Source organism: Ammospiza nelsoni, chromosome Z, assembly GCF_027579445.1.
Source record: "Ammospiza nelsoni isolate bAmmNel1 chromosome Z, bAmmNel1.pri, whole genome shotgun sequence".
Classification (NCBI taxonomy): domain Eukaryota; kingdom Metazoa; phylum Chordata; class Aves; order Passeriformes; family Passerellidae; genus Ammospiza; species Ammospiza nelsoni.
In genome coordinates, this window is record NC_080669.1 from 26534010 (window position 1) to 26549985 (window position 15976).

General features: G+C 35.7%; 1 protein-coding gene across 1 annotated transcript in view; it reads left to right on the forward strand.

Annotated features, from left to right (window-relative positions):
* The window catches only part of ADAMTS19 (ADAM metallopeptidase with thrombospondin type 1 motif 19), a 132917-nt gene that overhangs the window by 54854 nt on the left and 62087 nt on the right, over nucleotides 1-15976 (forward strand). The window contains exon 8 of the mRNA XM_059492476.1: nucleotides 15415-15520. Coding sequence (XP_059348459.1) covers nucleotides 15415-15520 — 106 coding nt within the window. The remainder of the gene's footprint in view (nucleotides 1-15414; nucleotides 15521-15976) is intronic.

The following is a 15976-nucleotide window of genomic DNA, read 5'->3' on the forward strand; positions in this document are numbered from 1 at the left end:
CCAATAAAAAATGTGAAAAATCAAAGCAAAATAAGTAAATAGAATTTACCTCATATGTCATAAAACATCAAATGAAATATGCATGCTTGGTGCAGTTTCTCAAGAATGTAGAATGCTGACTGTACTACATGTGCTCAGTCATTATATCCAGACGTTGCTGTTACAATCCTCAACTTTATTCTTTTTATATTAAATTTAGTTCAAAAAAGTATTAAACTTCATGTTTAATGAAGAGCAAAACTCTTAAGATGCTTGTTCTATCTTACCTTGCCTTTTGTCTTACTGAGTCAGAATATGACAAGACTCCAATGAGACCAGAGAGATAGGTTTTCATGTAAGGATATGCAAACTTTTGTTTTCAAGCAATGTTGTAACTTCAGACACAAAATTACTGGGTTACAACACATCAGCTTGTTTCATTTTCCAGTGCTTTATTTAAAGTGTTTAAAGCTTAATTAATCTCAACAGCAGTAGGGTGACAGAGAATGAATGTCTGAATGGACTCTTGATTGCAATTTCATAATCACTGAGCTTTTAATTAGTGACCCTTACAGTACTTAAAAAAAAAAGTCTTTTCTTCATTAAATGATTGATCAAGGACTTGATGCAGGCAACTCCTTTGTTTTCTTTCTTTTATGTTATTTTACTTTGAAGCAGTTAACCAATGTATTTAGAGAGCTGAAAGTAATAGAAAAAAGGTATTTTCTGTTTTGCTTTTCAGATTATAGTACAGAGGTCACTTACTGCTTTCTTGCTAAGTATGTGTTAACAGTCTGTCTTAGGAAGTAGTAGGGCCTTTGAGTGTGTTTAGGAGGATGGGAAGGTTAATTTTCATGTCTACAAATAGTTTCAGATCTTTAAAATGAAGTCTATTTAAATGTTAGATAGAGCTGAGAAAATCTATGACATTCTTTATGGAACTTCCATTAGCCTCTGGATGTTCTATTTAAAGGGGTATTTGAGGCTGAAATGTGTTGCTCATTTGATGTGCAGGATAAAATTGTGTATTTGTTGATAGTGTTGGTGTGGATGGTTGCCTTTGGTACTATTTATTTGTATAATAGTTGTTTATTTGTATAATAGTTCTAAATAAAAAGTAAATGCACGGTTGTTAAGATAGTATTAAAGGTGCAATCATTCCTCAGTCACTAAAGAAATAAACTTTTCCAGATAGTGTCTGTCTTGAAATATCTCTGAGGTTAGACATGATTTTTTTCCCTGTATTGAAATAATACTATTAGGTTAGACCTATATGTAATTCCTGTTGCACATTCCAGTTCAGATTTAGCTGTGCTCTTTCTCATTTAGTTAACATGGGATCATTGTTCTTAACATATATTTAAATCCGAGTGGATTCAGCTAGATCAAGCTCTGAATTTGGCTCTTGAGTAAGGAGTGGTGTAGTATGCCTCAGTACTATCCATAGGCCTTTGTGGTATCATATTCTTTCTGTGAAAATGCATTAAAACTTTTTCATTTTCGGCAGATTATGCTGGTTCATCTCTAGGTATGATTTTTTATTTTATTTTGTTTTCTGTTTAGTTTCAATTTATCTGAGATATTTAAAATCCTTTTTCAAAGGAACTTGAAATATAGAGAGATGTACTATATGTTAGAATTTTAACATTACACTAAATAGGATTCAAAATATTTATATTTCAATCTGGAACTTCAGTTCAGAATTTTGTCCATAGACAAAATTCCTGTGTCCATCAGAAAATGGCACTGCAACGTAAGGACAAAGGAATCCCATGTATTATGTGGTGGATATTTACTATGTGTTAAAGAAAAGAGAAGGAAATTTCAAGCTAATTATCTCAGTAATTTGTGTCTGTCTTATGAACAGTGTGTGCTTTCTAACTTCATGTGGGGATCCTTCCTGAGGCGTGCCAGATACAGAAGTGAAAAATGAGTGAAGCCTCTGAGCAATACTGCCATGGTACACAAGAGATGCTCATGCCAAGGGGCATGGGCAGTGAGACACAAAGCAGAGGACAGAAGTGGGCGGCATGGCTTACTTAGGATTACACAATTTTTTCACCAGGAGAAAATTTACCATTTTTTGCTAATCAGATTGCAAAAGATAAAAACATGCATGATTTAGAGACCGTCTCAATGCATTAAAGAGTGAATTATGTTTTGTGTCACTCTATTCTCTGAAATTGTTGAGAAACTGAATCAGGTCCAAGCAGCTGTGAGCACTTAAAAATATCTTTCATTGTCTCCTGGATTTTACAGCTTCACTACTCATCTTTTATGGGCTTTTTTTAATATGAAAATTATAAAATCATGTGGTTGGAGCTGTAAACAATTGTGCATCAATAATAAGTTACTCTGTATGCTATAATACCAGTATATACTCTATATTAGTCTTTATAAAGAACAATTCTTTACTTAATGTATCATGCATACAATTAAATTAAAAAAATAAAAAAATAAAATGTTCTGTCACACATTACAAATTAAAGGGATTCAGAATCTATGGTTGTAAAATATATAGTTGTTTTCCAGCTAGCATCCATTTTGCTCATATTAGTCTTGTGCTCAGCTCTCCTTAGATATGCTTGTGTATAGTTTCTTTATCCCCTTTAAAAGAAGCATTTGCAAAGTAATGCATGAATAGGGAGCTTTATATAGTGTTGTGCTCTAGGGAATCCTAGTGTTTTTTAGTGGAAATGGTTTCAGAACAATGTTTTCAGAGTGGCAAGTAGCTCCTTGCAACTAATGCATCAGTTTCTGCATCCTGTAACTATATAATGGTGAGGAAAAAAACAATGTAATGGAGTTAGATTGTAAAAACCACATCTGTTTGAAGAGTGAGATTGGAAGTCAGTGGTACATGAGTCCTTTAACTGAGGAGGAGACAAAAAGAGCTCCATGTTTGTGGAGAGTACTGCAGATGATCTATTCAACTGCATCTAGCTTGTCAAAACACAAGGAAAAGTGCTCCACAAACATCAGCAGAATAGAACAGAGGGAAACAGCCGAGTCTCTCTCTTCACTTGAATGTCTTTGGGAAGACTTTCAGTTTGAATCTGTTTTGTAGCTCCCTTTTGTAGCATTTAAGTGGCAACAAGGTTTTTTAGTTATTTTTTTGGTTTTGTTTTGTTTTGTTTTGTTTTTGTAGTTTGTTTTGAGTCTATACTGAAGTTTTTAGTCTATACTGAAGATTTTTACCAGGGTGATTGTACCCTACACTGAATAAAACATCAAGTAAGTCTTCCTTTTACTCTGATTGCTCAAGCAGAGGCTAATGCTGCATTCTAGTTCTCAATTACCTTGCATGTTGCAGACTTTGCAAAGGTTATTTTGGGTTATGATTGGTACCCTGGGAGAAGAATGACCTGGGTAGACACTCAGTCTACTCAGCTTGCTTTCATTGAAATCAAACTTTCTGAGAATCATCCCAACAAACTCCAGGAATTTATGAAGTGAAAACAGTTTGCAAGAGCATTGAGACATGGACTTGAAGAAACTCATCAGATTGTGCCATCAATCAGTTAACACTGATTCTTACTGGGGCAGCATAAATGCTGTCATCATGTGTGATAGTACAGCATGAAACAACATAGCATTAGTTATACCAGTGTAGACAAAATACTGGTTGAATATCTGCAGATAACAATAGTAATTTTAAATCAAATTATTTTAGCTAAAAAGAGATGTGGTGGAAGACCCTTCTCAAGGTAGCTTTTCCTTTGTTCTCATTGAACAAAAGGCACTAACTAAGCTATGCATCTACATCTGGTCCTTGTTTTCTTTATAAAGGAACAATTGGCTATTCAATTCATATTTTCTAGAATATATGCTAGTACTTTATGCTATAAACAGCCCCAAGAGCAGTCACTTTCTTATAGTGCATCTCTCAGTGAAACAAAGTACAGTTTCACACAAAAATCTTAAATAGCATAAACTGCAAAAGCTTTGGCCATAGAATAGTACATTATACTAAAAGTCAAAGAAAAACCAGACTAATACCTTTTTCAATCCCACTAGCTGCCCCTTGTCTCACATGAAAGAGAGCACCCCATTAAAAATGGGAACAAAAATCCTGACTATTTTCTTTAAGTGTGATCTCAGTAACAGAAAAATAATCACTTCCTATCACCTAAGTTGAGTGTATCCTAAAAACATGAGAAGTGTTTTAGGAATGACTCTGGTTGCAGAAAATGAGGAAATGTTTTACTGTGCTAAAGCCCTCTGTGTCAAGGAATAATTTTATATTTCTGTAACAGAGGTCATTTTCATAACATTGGTATAATAAAATAAATTACAAAAGAAAGCAAGACAGTCTCATTTTCCTTAGTTTGTTGCAGGAACAAAAATAAATGTAAATAATGTATTATAGGGTGAAAAATATGTGAGCAATTTCGCACTGGTCTGTTGCATAGTGGTTGGTACCAGCCACCTTCCAGGAAGAAGGCACCCAAAAATAAGTTACAGGAGAATCAGCTAAATAGGGTATCAAGGCTGTATTTCTTTTAAGACCAGGAAAAAGATCAGTGATATATTTTGAGTAGATCAAGCTGGTATGGGGTATTGATATTACAGAAGCCTGGGGAACATATTCAGGAGAAAAAAAGATTTGATGGAATGAGACAGGAGGTGAATTCAAAGGTGTTGCATTGTGTGTAGAGTACAGAATGTGGGGGCAGCTTTAGCAGCTGCACACTTTATGAATGTCAGAACTGAAATCCAGATATCAGGAAGGCAAAAGGAGAGATAGTCGCTTGGGTGAATATTTTCACTACTTTGACAGAGTGACATAATTCTTAATTTATTCCAGTATGCATTTTACTCTGTGATGCTGATATAATTTGACCCAAGTGTATCAACTTGTAGACTCATAATGGTCTGAAATATGTTAAAGTGAACTCACACTGCAGCACAGCAGTGGAAGCAGTTCTGAAAACTAATTGTACCATCTGGTGTTCCAGGGCTACATTTAATCATCACATTTTTTACAGGAAGAGGCAAATTTTTTCAGAGGCAGAATCAGAGATAAGAGAGAGTTGTAAACATACAGCATTTTCATTAAAATAATAATGCAATAAGTATTTTCTGCTTTTTTTTGTTTCTGTTTACAAATAAATGAGGACATTAAATCTTAAAATGACATATGTGCTCAAGTTTTAAGGCCAGCACAATTCTTTTAAGGTTGCAGAAATTATGTCAAATGGAAAATAAAGTCTGCCTCAGAAGTGATCTTGGAAACTAGGGTAACTTTTAAAGCCCCTGCATGGTTCCCTGGAATTCTAAAACTTACACTTACATCGGCATTTAATCAACATGCTGTTTCTGTGCGCTGTGCTTCTTATTTCCTTAAGCCAGGGCCCATGACATCAAATGATAAGGCCTTAAAAAAATATATTTTAAAAGAAAATGTTGGGGTGTTTTCATGTATTCCAGACATTTAATATATTTTTTAATTGACCAAGCCTTTCTGTGTGTTATTTTTATAAAAAAATATGTTTAAATAGTGATTAAATTAAAAAAAAAAAGGCAACTTAAAAACTGGCAGCAGCAAGAAAGCATCTGAGACAAAAGCTGTAATAATTTATTAGGAAGAGTTGTCTTCATCAAATGAGGTCTGTTTCTCTTTCTTAGTAGTAGCAGGTATTCATACTGTGATTTCCTGTACTGTGATATTCTAGACAAAAATTTCACTTGTCTTTTTTGGCACAGTTATGTTCCTTTGAATTCACACTAGAAACTTTCGTTCCTACTTCCCCTTTTACAGTCGTATCCTGGGAGAAACTTCAGTTTACAAGCCTCCAAAATATTGGACTATAATTGTACTCCAAAGTACAATTATACTGGGCTAGAAAATGAACTTGTTCTCTCTTTTTCTTTAAGTTAACTCTTTTTAAATACTTGTCCTAGTAAATATGTGCCTTCTATTTTTGAATGGACAAATACCAGATATTAATCATCCAACACTAATCAGGCTGTTTAAGAATGAAGGATTTGCTCCCGTGTATCAGGTGTTTTATTTGTAAAAAAGTGTTCTAGAAAGAAAAATGCGGGTTTCATAATACTTTTTTCCTGTTATCTGTTTTTAACATGGGAAATTTCTTTTTAAATGATCTGAGGAATAATTTGTCTCTTAAAAGAACTTCAGAGAGAATTTTCACTTTCAAGACCTCCTCTATCAAGTTTTTGTGTGGCACTATTAAGCAAAGATAACCACTTACGTATTCCAGATGTTCACAGTGGTTCCACTTGCTTTCTGATAGTTTCAAGAGCTACTACATGCTCTAATATTAGTTTCCAGCAACTGAACAGAACTTGACTCAAGTTGAAAACAGCAAGGAAGAGAATATGTTTTAGAAAAGGCTAGTTCTGTATGGATGCTGTATTGAACAGTATTAATTTTTCTTTTATCTTTGAAAGAGTGCCCTCTGTGGATATTCTGAATTCATGAGGGTCAGAATTCTATGACCACATTCCATTAGATATTCCACACGAGGAGGGTTTAATGTTTAAAACTAAGTGTACTTACCTGAGGACATTTGATATTGTGTAGGATTTTGATTTAGCAGAAAATTATATGGCAGTATACTGAAATCAATGCAAGCCATTGTGCAGCCATTGCAATGCACTGTGGGATCACAGTACAAATCTCATTCTCACTATTGGCCCTCATGTGCTCACTGTCATGATGCTGAGCATCCCCCGGGGCTGGGAAGGAATATGTGTGTAAAAGCCTGCTCAAGCCCACTGCTCTGTTCAAAGTTCATTTTGTCAGTTATTCAGTTTTTGTACTCTCTTTTGAGCTGAGCTACGTATGCACTTACCCCTTGCTGGGCTGGCTAACTCAAGAAGCTGTTTACACTCTTTTAAATAACTCAGGCATAAACATTTCCACAAACAGTTAATCCACTGGACTGATATAAGCATTTATCTAAAAGTAGCTCTCCAGTCCCTCTTGGGTTCAGTTTTCTTTGCAGCAGCTGTGATCAGTCATTCCCTGCATTCTTTGCTCAGCTTCGTAAGTACATCACCCTTGCCACCACACCTCTTTTAGGGGTTTCCTGACCAGAAATCAAAAGGTAATTTTATTTGTTTAATAAACGGGTTTATTCAAGAAAAACAGGTTTGAAAAAGAAAAATGAAATATAAACTAAATAAAGACCAAAAGAGAAGAAAAAGAAAAGTGAATATATGTATGTGCTCAGAAGCATAGAGATGGTCAAATGAATAAGATACAGCCTTCACAGCATGTGCATCTTGTAGCACTACACAAGTGTAGGTGTCAGTCTGGATTAGTGGTGCATGCAGCCACAAAGGTAAAGAAGAAAAAGGGAAGTGTATTATTTGATTTGTGTATTTCCTGGTCATGGTGGTCCGTTTATAGCAGTCTTTCCTTAGGGTCTGTGTGGGAAAGCCTGAAAGACTGCCAAGCAACATTGTCACATTGCCCACCTTTAAAGAAGATGTAATTGTAGAACAAGTTGTAAAACAGAAAGCAAGTTTGAATTGTTAAAATTACTTCCTGTGGTATACTGCAGTGTTCACTGTCATCCATCTCACCATTTTGCAGAGTAACAAAGGCTTTTGTCGGTGTACATAAACAGTTTTATGGTAGGAAGCAGGCCCAAACTCATTATCTGGGGCATGTGATAATCATTCAAAGTAAGCTGTGTATCTGTCATCCCTATCCAATGCATCAGTGAAAACCATATCCTCAAGATTAACTTATTTATGCATGTGTTTTGTGAGAGCTGTTCTTGTGCTAAGCTTGCAACCTGTTGCTGGCTCTTTAAGTAACAAACTTTCCCTTTACTAGGTGAGCCTCATTCAGTTTTGTTGCCAAATTAAGTGGGGTGTCTTCAAAGTCACATCCTATTTGATTGTATACAGCAGTTCCATGAAGGTTTCATACAGCACTCTTATAATTTACCCAGGTACTTTAGGAATTGAAAGTCTTTATTGTGTAAGTCCTAAAATAGACATTTCTACTTCTGTCCAAATGCTTAATTTATAAATTTAGATCAAGATTCTTATTAATTTTCAATGCCATGTAAAACAAACACCTAGAGAAGTTGCTCATGAAAATTATGCAATGAGAAAGTTAAAGTAAACTGTTTCAATTTCTTAGAAGATTGAGTTACTTCTTAGAAAGGTTACAGTTGGTTTTTCTTTCATGTTCATAGTATGACAAAATATGAAGCAAAGAAAATTTTTATTGCATAAATCTTCATATCCAATTTTTCATATTTTCTTCTGAGTAGAATCATTTAGGACCTCTTTAATACTAATTATATTAATCTTTTCAAGTTGGGTTTTTTTCTCTTTCTAGATTACAGAAAGAAGGTGAAACAAGGAGATAAGGAAGTTGTGACTTTCTCAAATTTATGACTTTCAGCTTTTCTTTTAACGCTATGCAGTTTTCTTTTCCATCTGTGTCTTTTCCTGTTCATGCATACTTTCATGGACAAGTTTTCCACTTGATGATGTTGCCTTTAAAAAAAAAAGGGGGGGGTAATTAAAATATTTTAAAAGTATACTGACTGTACTCAGTGACAGTGTGTTATGGCGTTAAATATTTTCCTTTAAATTTTTAAGAAATTCTTATATGTGGCTTATACATTAAAAAAAAAAGATGACTTGGGAATTACTTGTCAGTTTTTACACTAGAAGAAAATATCCTTGAGTTCAGAGATGCCTTGCTTCATAAACTGTTTGGAAGTAGTAGCCTGCATATGCTTTCATATGGTTTGAAGCATTCTGGATAGTTCAGTAAAAAAAACTGACAAAAAGAATTGTTTACAGGCATCAAGATACTGAAAAGGGAGTGAAAAAGAAGATGAAGTATAGACAAGGTAATGCATATTAAGAAAAGTACTAGTCTTCAGCCTGTATATGTGTGAAGTCATGGGCATTGCTGCCACTGAGGAAAGAGATCAGAGAATGGTAAGGGCCGGTTCTCTGAAAATTTCAGAATTGTTAGGGTTGCAATGGACTTCTGGAGATCATCCAGTCCAATCCCCCTGCAAAAGCAAGTTCACCTAGAGCTGGTGAAAAAAAGAAATGTCCAGGTGGGTTTGAATGTCTTGCAAGAGAGAGACTCCATGACCTCCCTGGGCAGCCTGTTCCTGTGCTCTGACTTCCTCAATGTAAAGAATTTTTTTCTCATGTTGAAGTGGAATTTCTTGTGTTTTGGTTATGGCCATTGCTACTTGTCCTGTCATGGGCACCATGGAAAAGAGTCTGGCACCATTCTCTTGGTGCCTGCCTTTGGCATATTTATATTCACTAGTAAGATCCCCTCTCAGTTTTCTCTTCTCTGGACTGAACAGGCCCAGCTCCTGCAGTCTCTCCTCAGAAGAGAGGTGCTCCAGATCACAGATCACCTCTGTTTCCTCCACTGGACCCTCTGCAGTGGCTCTTTGTCTTGGGCTCAGAACTGCACATGGCACTCAGGTGTGGCCTCACTCGAGCTGAGTGGAGGGCAGGATTACCTCACTCAGCCTGCTGGCAATGCTCTTCCCAGTGTGCCCAGGATACCATTGGTCCTCATGATCAGCTGAGTAAACTGAATGTTAGGACTGAGCAGGAAAAAGTAGAAAACCACAGAAAAATCATTATGTTGGTCTTCTATTATCCCATGGTAAAATAGTCATTTTAACTATAACCACTTTTGTCAGAAAGACTTTAGTAGTACAAGAGTAAGTAAGGTATGCAGTGGGACATAAGATATCAAATACGCGTAAATGGCCTCTGCCAGAGGAGTTGCTAAATTCACTAGATCTTCTCAGTTGATCACTGCAGTTGCTGATAGAGATGTAGAAGGGCATAAATTACTTTTAATAGATGAATAGAGCTTTGTATTTGAATTAGAGCACCCTCTCTGCAGTCTTCATAAAAGGAGACATATGTACTGTTGTAGGCAACTACACTCTGGAGTTATTTGCCATGACAAGTTATAGACCCAGGTAGATGCATGTAAGAAGAATACCCAAATTCAGAGAATAAGTACTTTGCTGGCTGTAAAAGTTGGCTGTACCAATGCAGCCAGCCTTTAGCTCAGGGCATCCCTATGTCCCTTGTCAGCAAAGGCCAGGAATGGGCAGTGGGGAAAATTTACTTATTTTGTCCTCTGTGTATTCATCTTGGCAGAAATGTTTTCATGTGCGCAGCACGTTAAAAGAAAATTAGTATCTTTCAGCACTTTTGCCATCCCATCCCTCTAACAGTATCTTGGAGGCCTGTGGACCCTTCAGATGTTGCAAGAACTAAAAACCTAAAACTGTGTAAATACACATTCAGAATTTAGTTTTGCAATTATGGCATGCATGCATACTCTCCATTTTTAGTCTTTTCCCCTTCTCAGGGGAAATTAAGGATTAAAGTGCAGCAGTTTCTTTCAAGGTGTAGGAGTAAGCTTAATAGTCTATTCTGAAACATAAAATCACACACTTATTAGTACACATAAATTAGTGTAGTTATTGATGTTCTGCTGAAAGCATGGATCTTCTAAGATGTACATAAGTCATAAAATAACAAAAGACGTGAATAAAAATTAAATTGCATTTGGGAATAATGCAACAGAAGCTGATTTGATTGTATCCCATTATTTTTTCTGATGTCTTGCTGTGATGTGTGTTTGTGAAGATACCCCACACACATGAGTATATATACTTGCCCTCGCTGTTATATCGCTCACTTAAAAAGACAAAAATAAATGTTCCTGGGCTTTGGATTTTGTATTTGAGAATTCTGGTTGTTAACTGTCTTGTTTTGATTACTGGTATGGTTAAGAGCTGCTGATTCACAGACAACTGACAAAACTTGTTTTTCCTGGAAATCATCTGTGACTCTCTTCAGAACAGCTTGTGCTAATTAGACTTTGAAGTGTCCTCTTGGTGGAAAACTTTTTTTTCCTGCTTTTTTTAAAAAAGGTCTGCTTTTTTAGCAGGTCTGCTAAAAAAAATAATTTGTTAGATTAGTAATCAAGTGCAGTTAAATAATGATTTTTATGCTTAAAAGCCCATTGATTTTCCAGTTCATTTAAAATATATTTTAAATATTTTACTGTGAAATATTTATTTGTGAATCAAAAGCCAGAGGTACTTGGACTTTAAATTATGCTTCTGTTGTAGTGGCTTGTGAGTTTTGTGCACCACTGATAATTCAAATGAAGATCATGCTGTTGGAAGTTCTGAATAAATGCATAGCTAATACCATAACAAAAAAATCTTTAATATCTTGTGAAACCAAGGAAGTTCAGAGGAAAAGAAATGTAAGTCGGATGAGTAAGTAATTTGGGTGGTTAGAGTTCCAGAATATTAACTCTGTTTTTACAGTGCTCACTGTAAAAGGAAAAGAACCATTTTCTAGCCTTTTAGAATGCAGTATTGCAGTCATACCTACATGGTTTGTGGTCACTGTAAGGAAGACAGTGTTTGTAAGGTTGACTGCTTGTCTCTTGCTGTGATTCTCTTTGGGGTTTGTTTACTATGGAGTTTTTGTTCGTGGGGGCAATGCTGACAATTGCCTTTTTAACATAGGTAGGGGATTTATGTTACAGGCAGCTGGCCCTGAATGAATAGGTAAAGCTAACAGACTTGTTCAGATACTTTAGCTGGTGACGTGTTAAGTGTAACATCCCTGTCAGATGAATTAGCACTTTTCAACAGAAGTGGTGTAGATATGCACCTAATTTCAAAGAATAAGTAGGTTGGTGATTTGATGAATATGTTCATTAACAAACAAGAAAATTTGTCATAGTTTGTAGAATGAAACACTGGCATCTAAGGGTAGCACTAATAACAGGAGTTATAAACTACTGCTATGACTTGGGGAAAAGTTCCACTTTTTTGAAGCAGCATTTATTTCATTTGGATATTTACGTGTTTGATAAGAAAATGTAGTCCCTATGTGCTTCTTCTCAGGCACAAAGCTACAGCTTTACTCTTCTAATTGATGTGACATGTATTTTCTTCTGAATTAACTTGAGGAAAAGTTATCCACAGAGAGAAGTAATTTGAATGTATTACATTTGATTCATGTATTCAATCAAGTTTTTTTTTTTTTGGTTTCAAACCATAGCTTTTTATAGATAAATAATCAGATCCTCCCCTATATTGTCAGTGAGATAAAGTTACTGATTTCTAGCTAATACTTTCCAGATACTAAGTGTTTTAATTTGAAACAGTGTGTTGAGGCTAATGGGTTTCACTAGGAATATCTTAATCATAACAAGGGAGCAATTGTTCATTGACCTTTTATTGTTTTGGGTTGTTTTTTTTTTTTAAGTGTGGATTTAACCTTGGAGCAGTTCCAGCTGTGTTAATAAACCTCAGGAAGCTTCACTCAACATAAATATATTATAAAAAATTTGGTCTCTTACCTAATACGTAGACAACTAAGCAAGAGCAGCTGCTTACTGAAGTCAGTTTCTTTTTCACTACATGTGAAATTCATAAGCAAAAACAAGACATGAAACTAGTTCACAGCTGGTAGTTGACTGATATACACTCAGCAGTTGCTATTGAATCTGGCTTGCACATAGGCGGTTGAATTTAGTTAATAGGGGAGAAGTCATAAAGTATTAATTGCTTTTGATGCTTTCAGACATTTCTAGAATCAGCAAACTAATTTAATCTCAATGAAATTTACATCTTATGTTTTATCTGCCAAACTTATAAAGTTCAAACATAATCAATTTTCTTCAAAGAATTCCAAGTATGAAAACATTTTTGGTTCTATGTGAGAATATGAGCATTACTTGAGTATTATTATGAATATTATATGATCAATATATGAGTATTATTGAAAATTCTTAATAATGCTGACTATTTCTTTTGCAGAATAGGTATGAAATGGAAACATTTGTAATTCTTTGCGAGTAAATGGAGGGGGCAGTCAGAATAGTGGACAGCAACTGGTAGTACTCATGTTGGATGGAAAACCTGCCAGTTTAGAGGTTGAGAGGGAAAAGCTGCCATTTTAGAGGGGCACAAGTATAAATTGCTGCATGACATTGATACTTGATGGTTTGGTTTTGGTTTTTTTTAGTGTGGTTTTTTGTTTGTTTGTTTTTTCATTTTAGAGGTTAGAAGAAGGTTAGGGGATTCCTTTTCCCTTGAGAAAGGTAGAGATTATCCTACAGTTTTTGGTTAGTACTGAGCATCATCAGGAAGAGGGAGGTTTGGGAATTCTCTTTCTGTAGATCCCAGCAATTAAGTTTTATCCAACTGAGAGTAGCCATCAACACTGTCATGACTGAGCTCCAGATGGCAACTAAACACCACAGAGCTGCTTGCTCTTTCCCCACGCACTGAAATGGGAAAAAAGAATTGCAAGGTAAGAGTGAAAAAAGCAATGGGTTCAGATAAAAATAGTTTCCTAATTGGAATAAAAATAACAGTAAGAATGATAGCAATAATGAGAAGGAAAATAACAGAGATAGGTAAATGCCAAGCAAGATGATGCTGCTGAAAACAACTGCTTACCACCAACCAGCTGAAGGCTGGACAGTCCCTGAGCCTCAGCCCCTTGGCAGCCTCCTGCCTCCTCTTTTTGCTGAGCACAGCCCTACAGGGTGTGGGATATCCTGCTCAGCTGGGGCCATCTGTGCGGCCTGTGCCCTCTGCCAGTGTCTGCCCAAGTGGTGCGAGGAGGAGGAGGAGGAGAGGCCTTCAATCTGTGTAACCACTGCTCAGCAACAAGTAGCACCTCCCTGTGTTACCTCGCTTTTCTAACACAAACCCAAAACATAGGTCCTTACCAGCTACTGTGTAATTAACTCTATCACAGCCAAAACGAGCAAGAAAAGTATTTCTAAATGTTTTGCCTTATAATAAACGATCACTCCCAGTACTTCAAAATGCAGTACTGGGTTTTGTCTATGGCAAGAGTGATTTTTCTATTTTATTGGACCAATTTTTAAGTTCACTGATGATGGCTAAAATCAGGACCCTGATTGCTTCTTCTGGTACTGTTACCAGCTGTACTACTTCAAGCTCCAGCATTAAAAGTCTTTCTGTCTTTTTCAGTTTGGTGATCAAATTGTAAAAGAGGATGCATATATTTGTGGAACTACAAGGCACAAAATTTTAGAAATATTCTTGCTTATAGTTCAGTCATTGCAACAAAACGTTTTTGAAATAAAACATTGCATTTCAGAGCATTTCTTCTCTGTTTTTTATTGAAGTTAGTATGAGTGATACCTATGTTTAGCATGAGGTCTCATTTGAAAGCCTACATTTTTTTTTTCCTGATGAGATTGTGCTTTTTCTTTCGTATCCCAGATGGCTATTCCCTATTTTGGAAACAAATAGTAGAAGTCTAAATACTCTGCCTTATTCAAATTTTATTTGTCATTGTTTTGTTCAGTCCTGGACACCATTTTTTGTCAAAAGTTCTGTGTCCAAAAGCTTTCAGCCAGTTCTTTTGAGGGTGATACTCAAGAGTTGGCAGAATAGTGATGGGCTTACTACTACTTGTGGGTGAAGTGTTGTGCTCACAGACTGACAGATATTTGGACTGTAAGAAGAAAGGCTTATCTTATTAAATTGGAATGATAATTATGACTGAATTTCAAATACTGTCAAACATTTCAAACTTGACCTTTACATGCAAATAATCCAGCAAACATGCTGAACTGGAGGGCACCATTCCATTGAAAAGAAGTTCCTGGGAAGAAGGCCAAATGCTTGAAACAGTGTTTTGATTGCTTACTCCAGATTTTCAAACAAGGAACGACGACAATCATCCCCACTAAATGTGTTTGTGGTCTGAAAAATTTACCATTACTCAAATTAAGTTTCATGTTCCTCAAGCTTTTACAGTTACAGACACTCTACTTTTAAGAAGCTGAGCTTGAACTCAAACCCCTACCATTAAGGCTTCAATGCGTTTTTTGAAAACTAAGGTATTATGTAGTAAAGGCATTATAGCTTCTACACTTAATATGTTTGACAGGCTGCAGTCTCCTATGAACTCTTCTGGGACATCTGACTCTTCTAAATGTTTTTAAAACCACTAACATGCTGAATGCTTTATGAATAATTAGTAGTGATAAATGTAGAGGGACAACTCTGTGCACTTGATTCTTCTGTCAAAGGAAATACTTGTTCAAACTTGTGTCCTATTGCTGTAGACATTTATTTTCCTTTACAGCCTTATTGACATTCATACACATGTTCTATCATATCTCATTAAGGTACCAAGCAATGCTTTTAAAGGATGCATTTTCTGTACATTGCAGTCCATGTAATCATTACTGTGAGGTAATATTACCACTGGCTGCAAATTGAGTAAGTAAACCTTTGTCAGGTACCTGTTTATATACTTGGATGGTTCTGACCACAACAAGGTTTCAGTCTTGTTTGGGTCTAATTAAGCTGTAATATATAAAATTAGTAATAAAACAAAATAATTGACTGTGGTGGTTGTGTTTCCTAGGTATAGCATACCTGAGTGGAATGTGCAGTGAAAAACGAAAATGTATTATTGCAGAGGACAATGGTCTGAATCTGGCTTTTACAATTGCCCATGAAATGGGTCACAAGTAAGTATGTGGATGTTAAAGCCTTTTATTCACTTGCATGTAATATTACTGCGATTTGACTAATTTGATTGTGTACTTCAGTTTTTCCTTTCTTTCTCTGAGGGGATTTAAATGAAAAATTCAGAAAATAGTGTTTCTGTTAATAATAATATTAATAATATGTATCAATATATAGTATGTAGCTTAACAAATTGTTTATGACTTGAAGTAATACAAAAATCTTTATAGCTACAAAATAAATAAATTAACTGGAAAGACTGCTATTGTCTGGGGAAAATCAGGTGCCCCAAGATGTTTGTTCTATGCTGACTGTGGTATTGTGTAACAGGTCCAACTCTAACAATTGTTGCCAGCAAGCATTTTAATGAGATCATAAGTTGGAAGAGCCCTTATTTAATTTGGCTTTCTCAGGATAGATCCTGTTATAGTGTAGAACAGTCATTGGTCATTGCAACA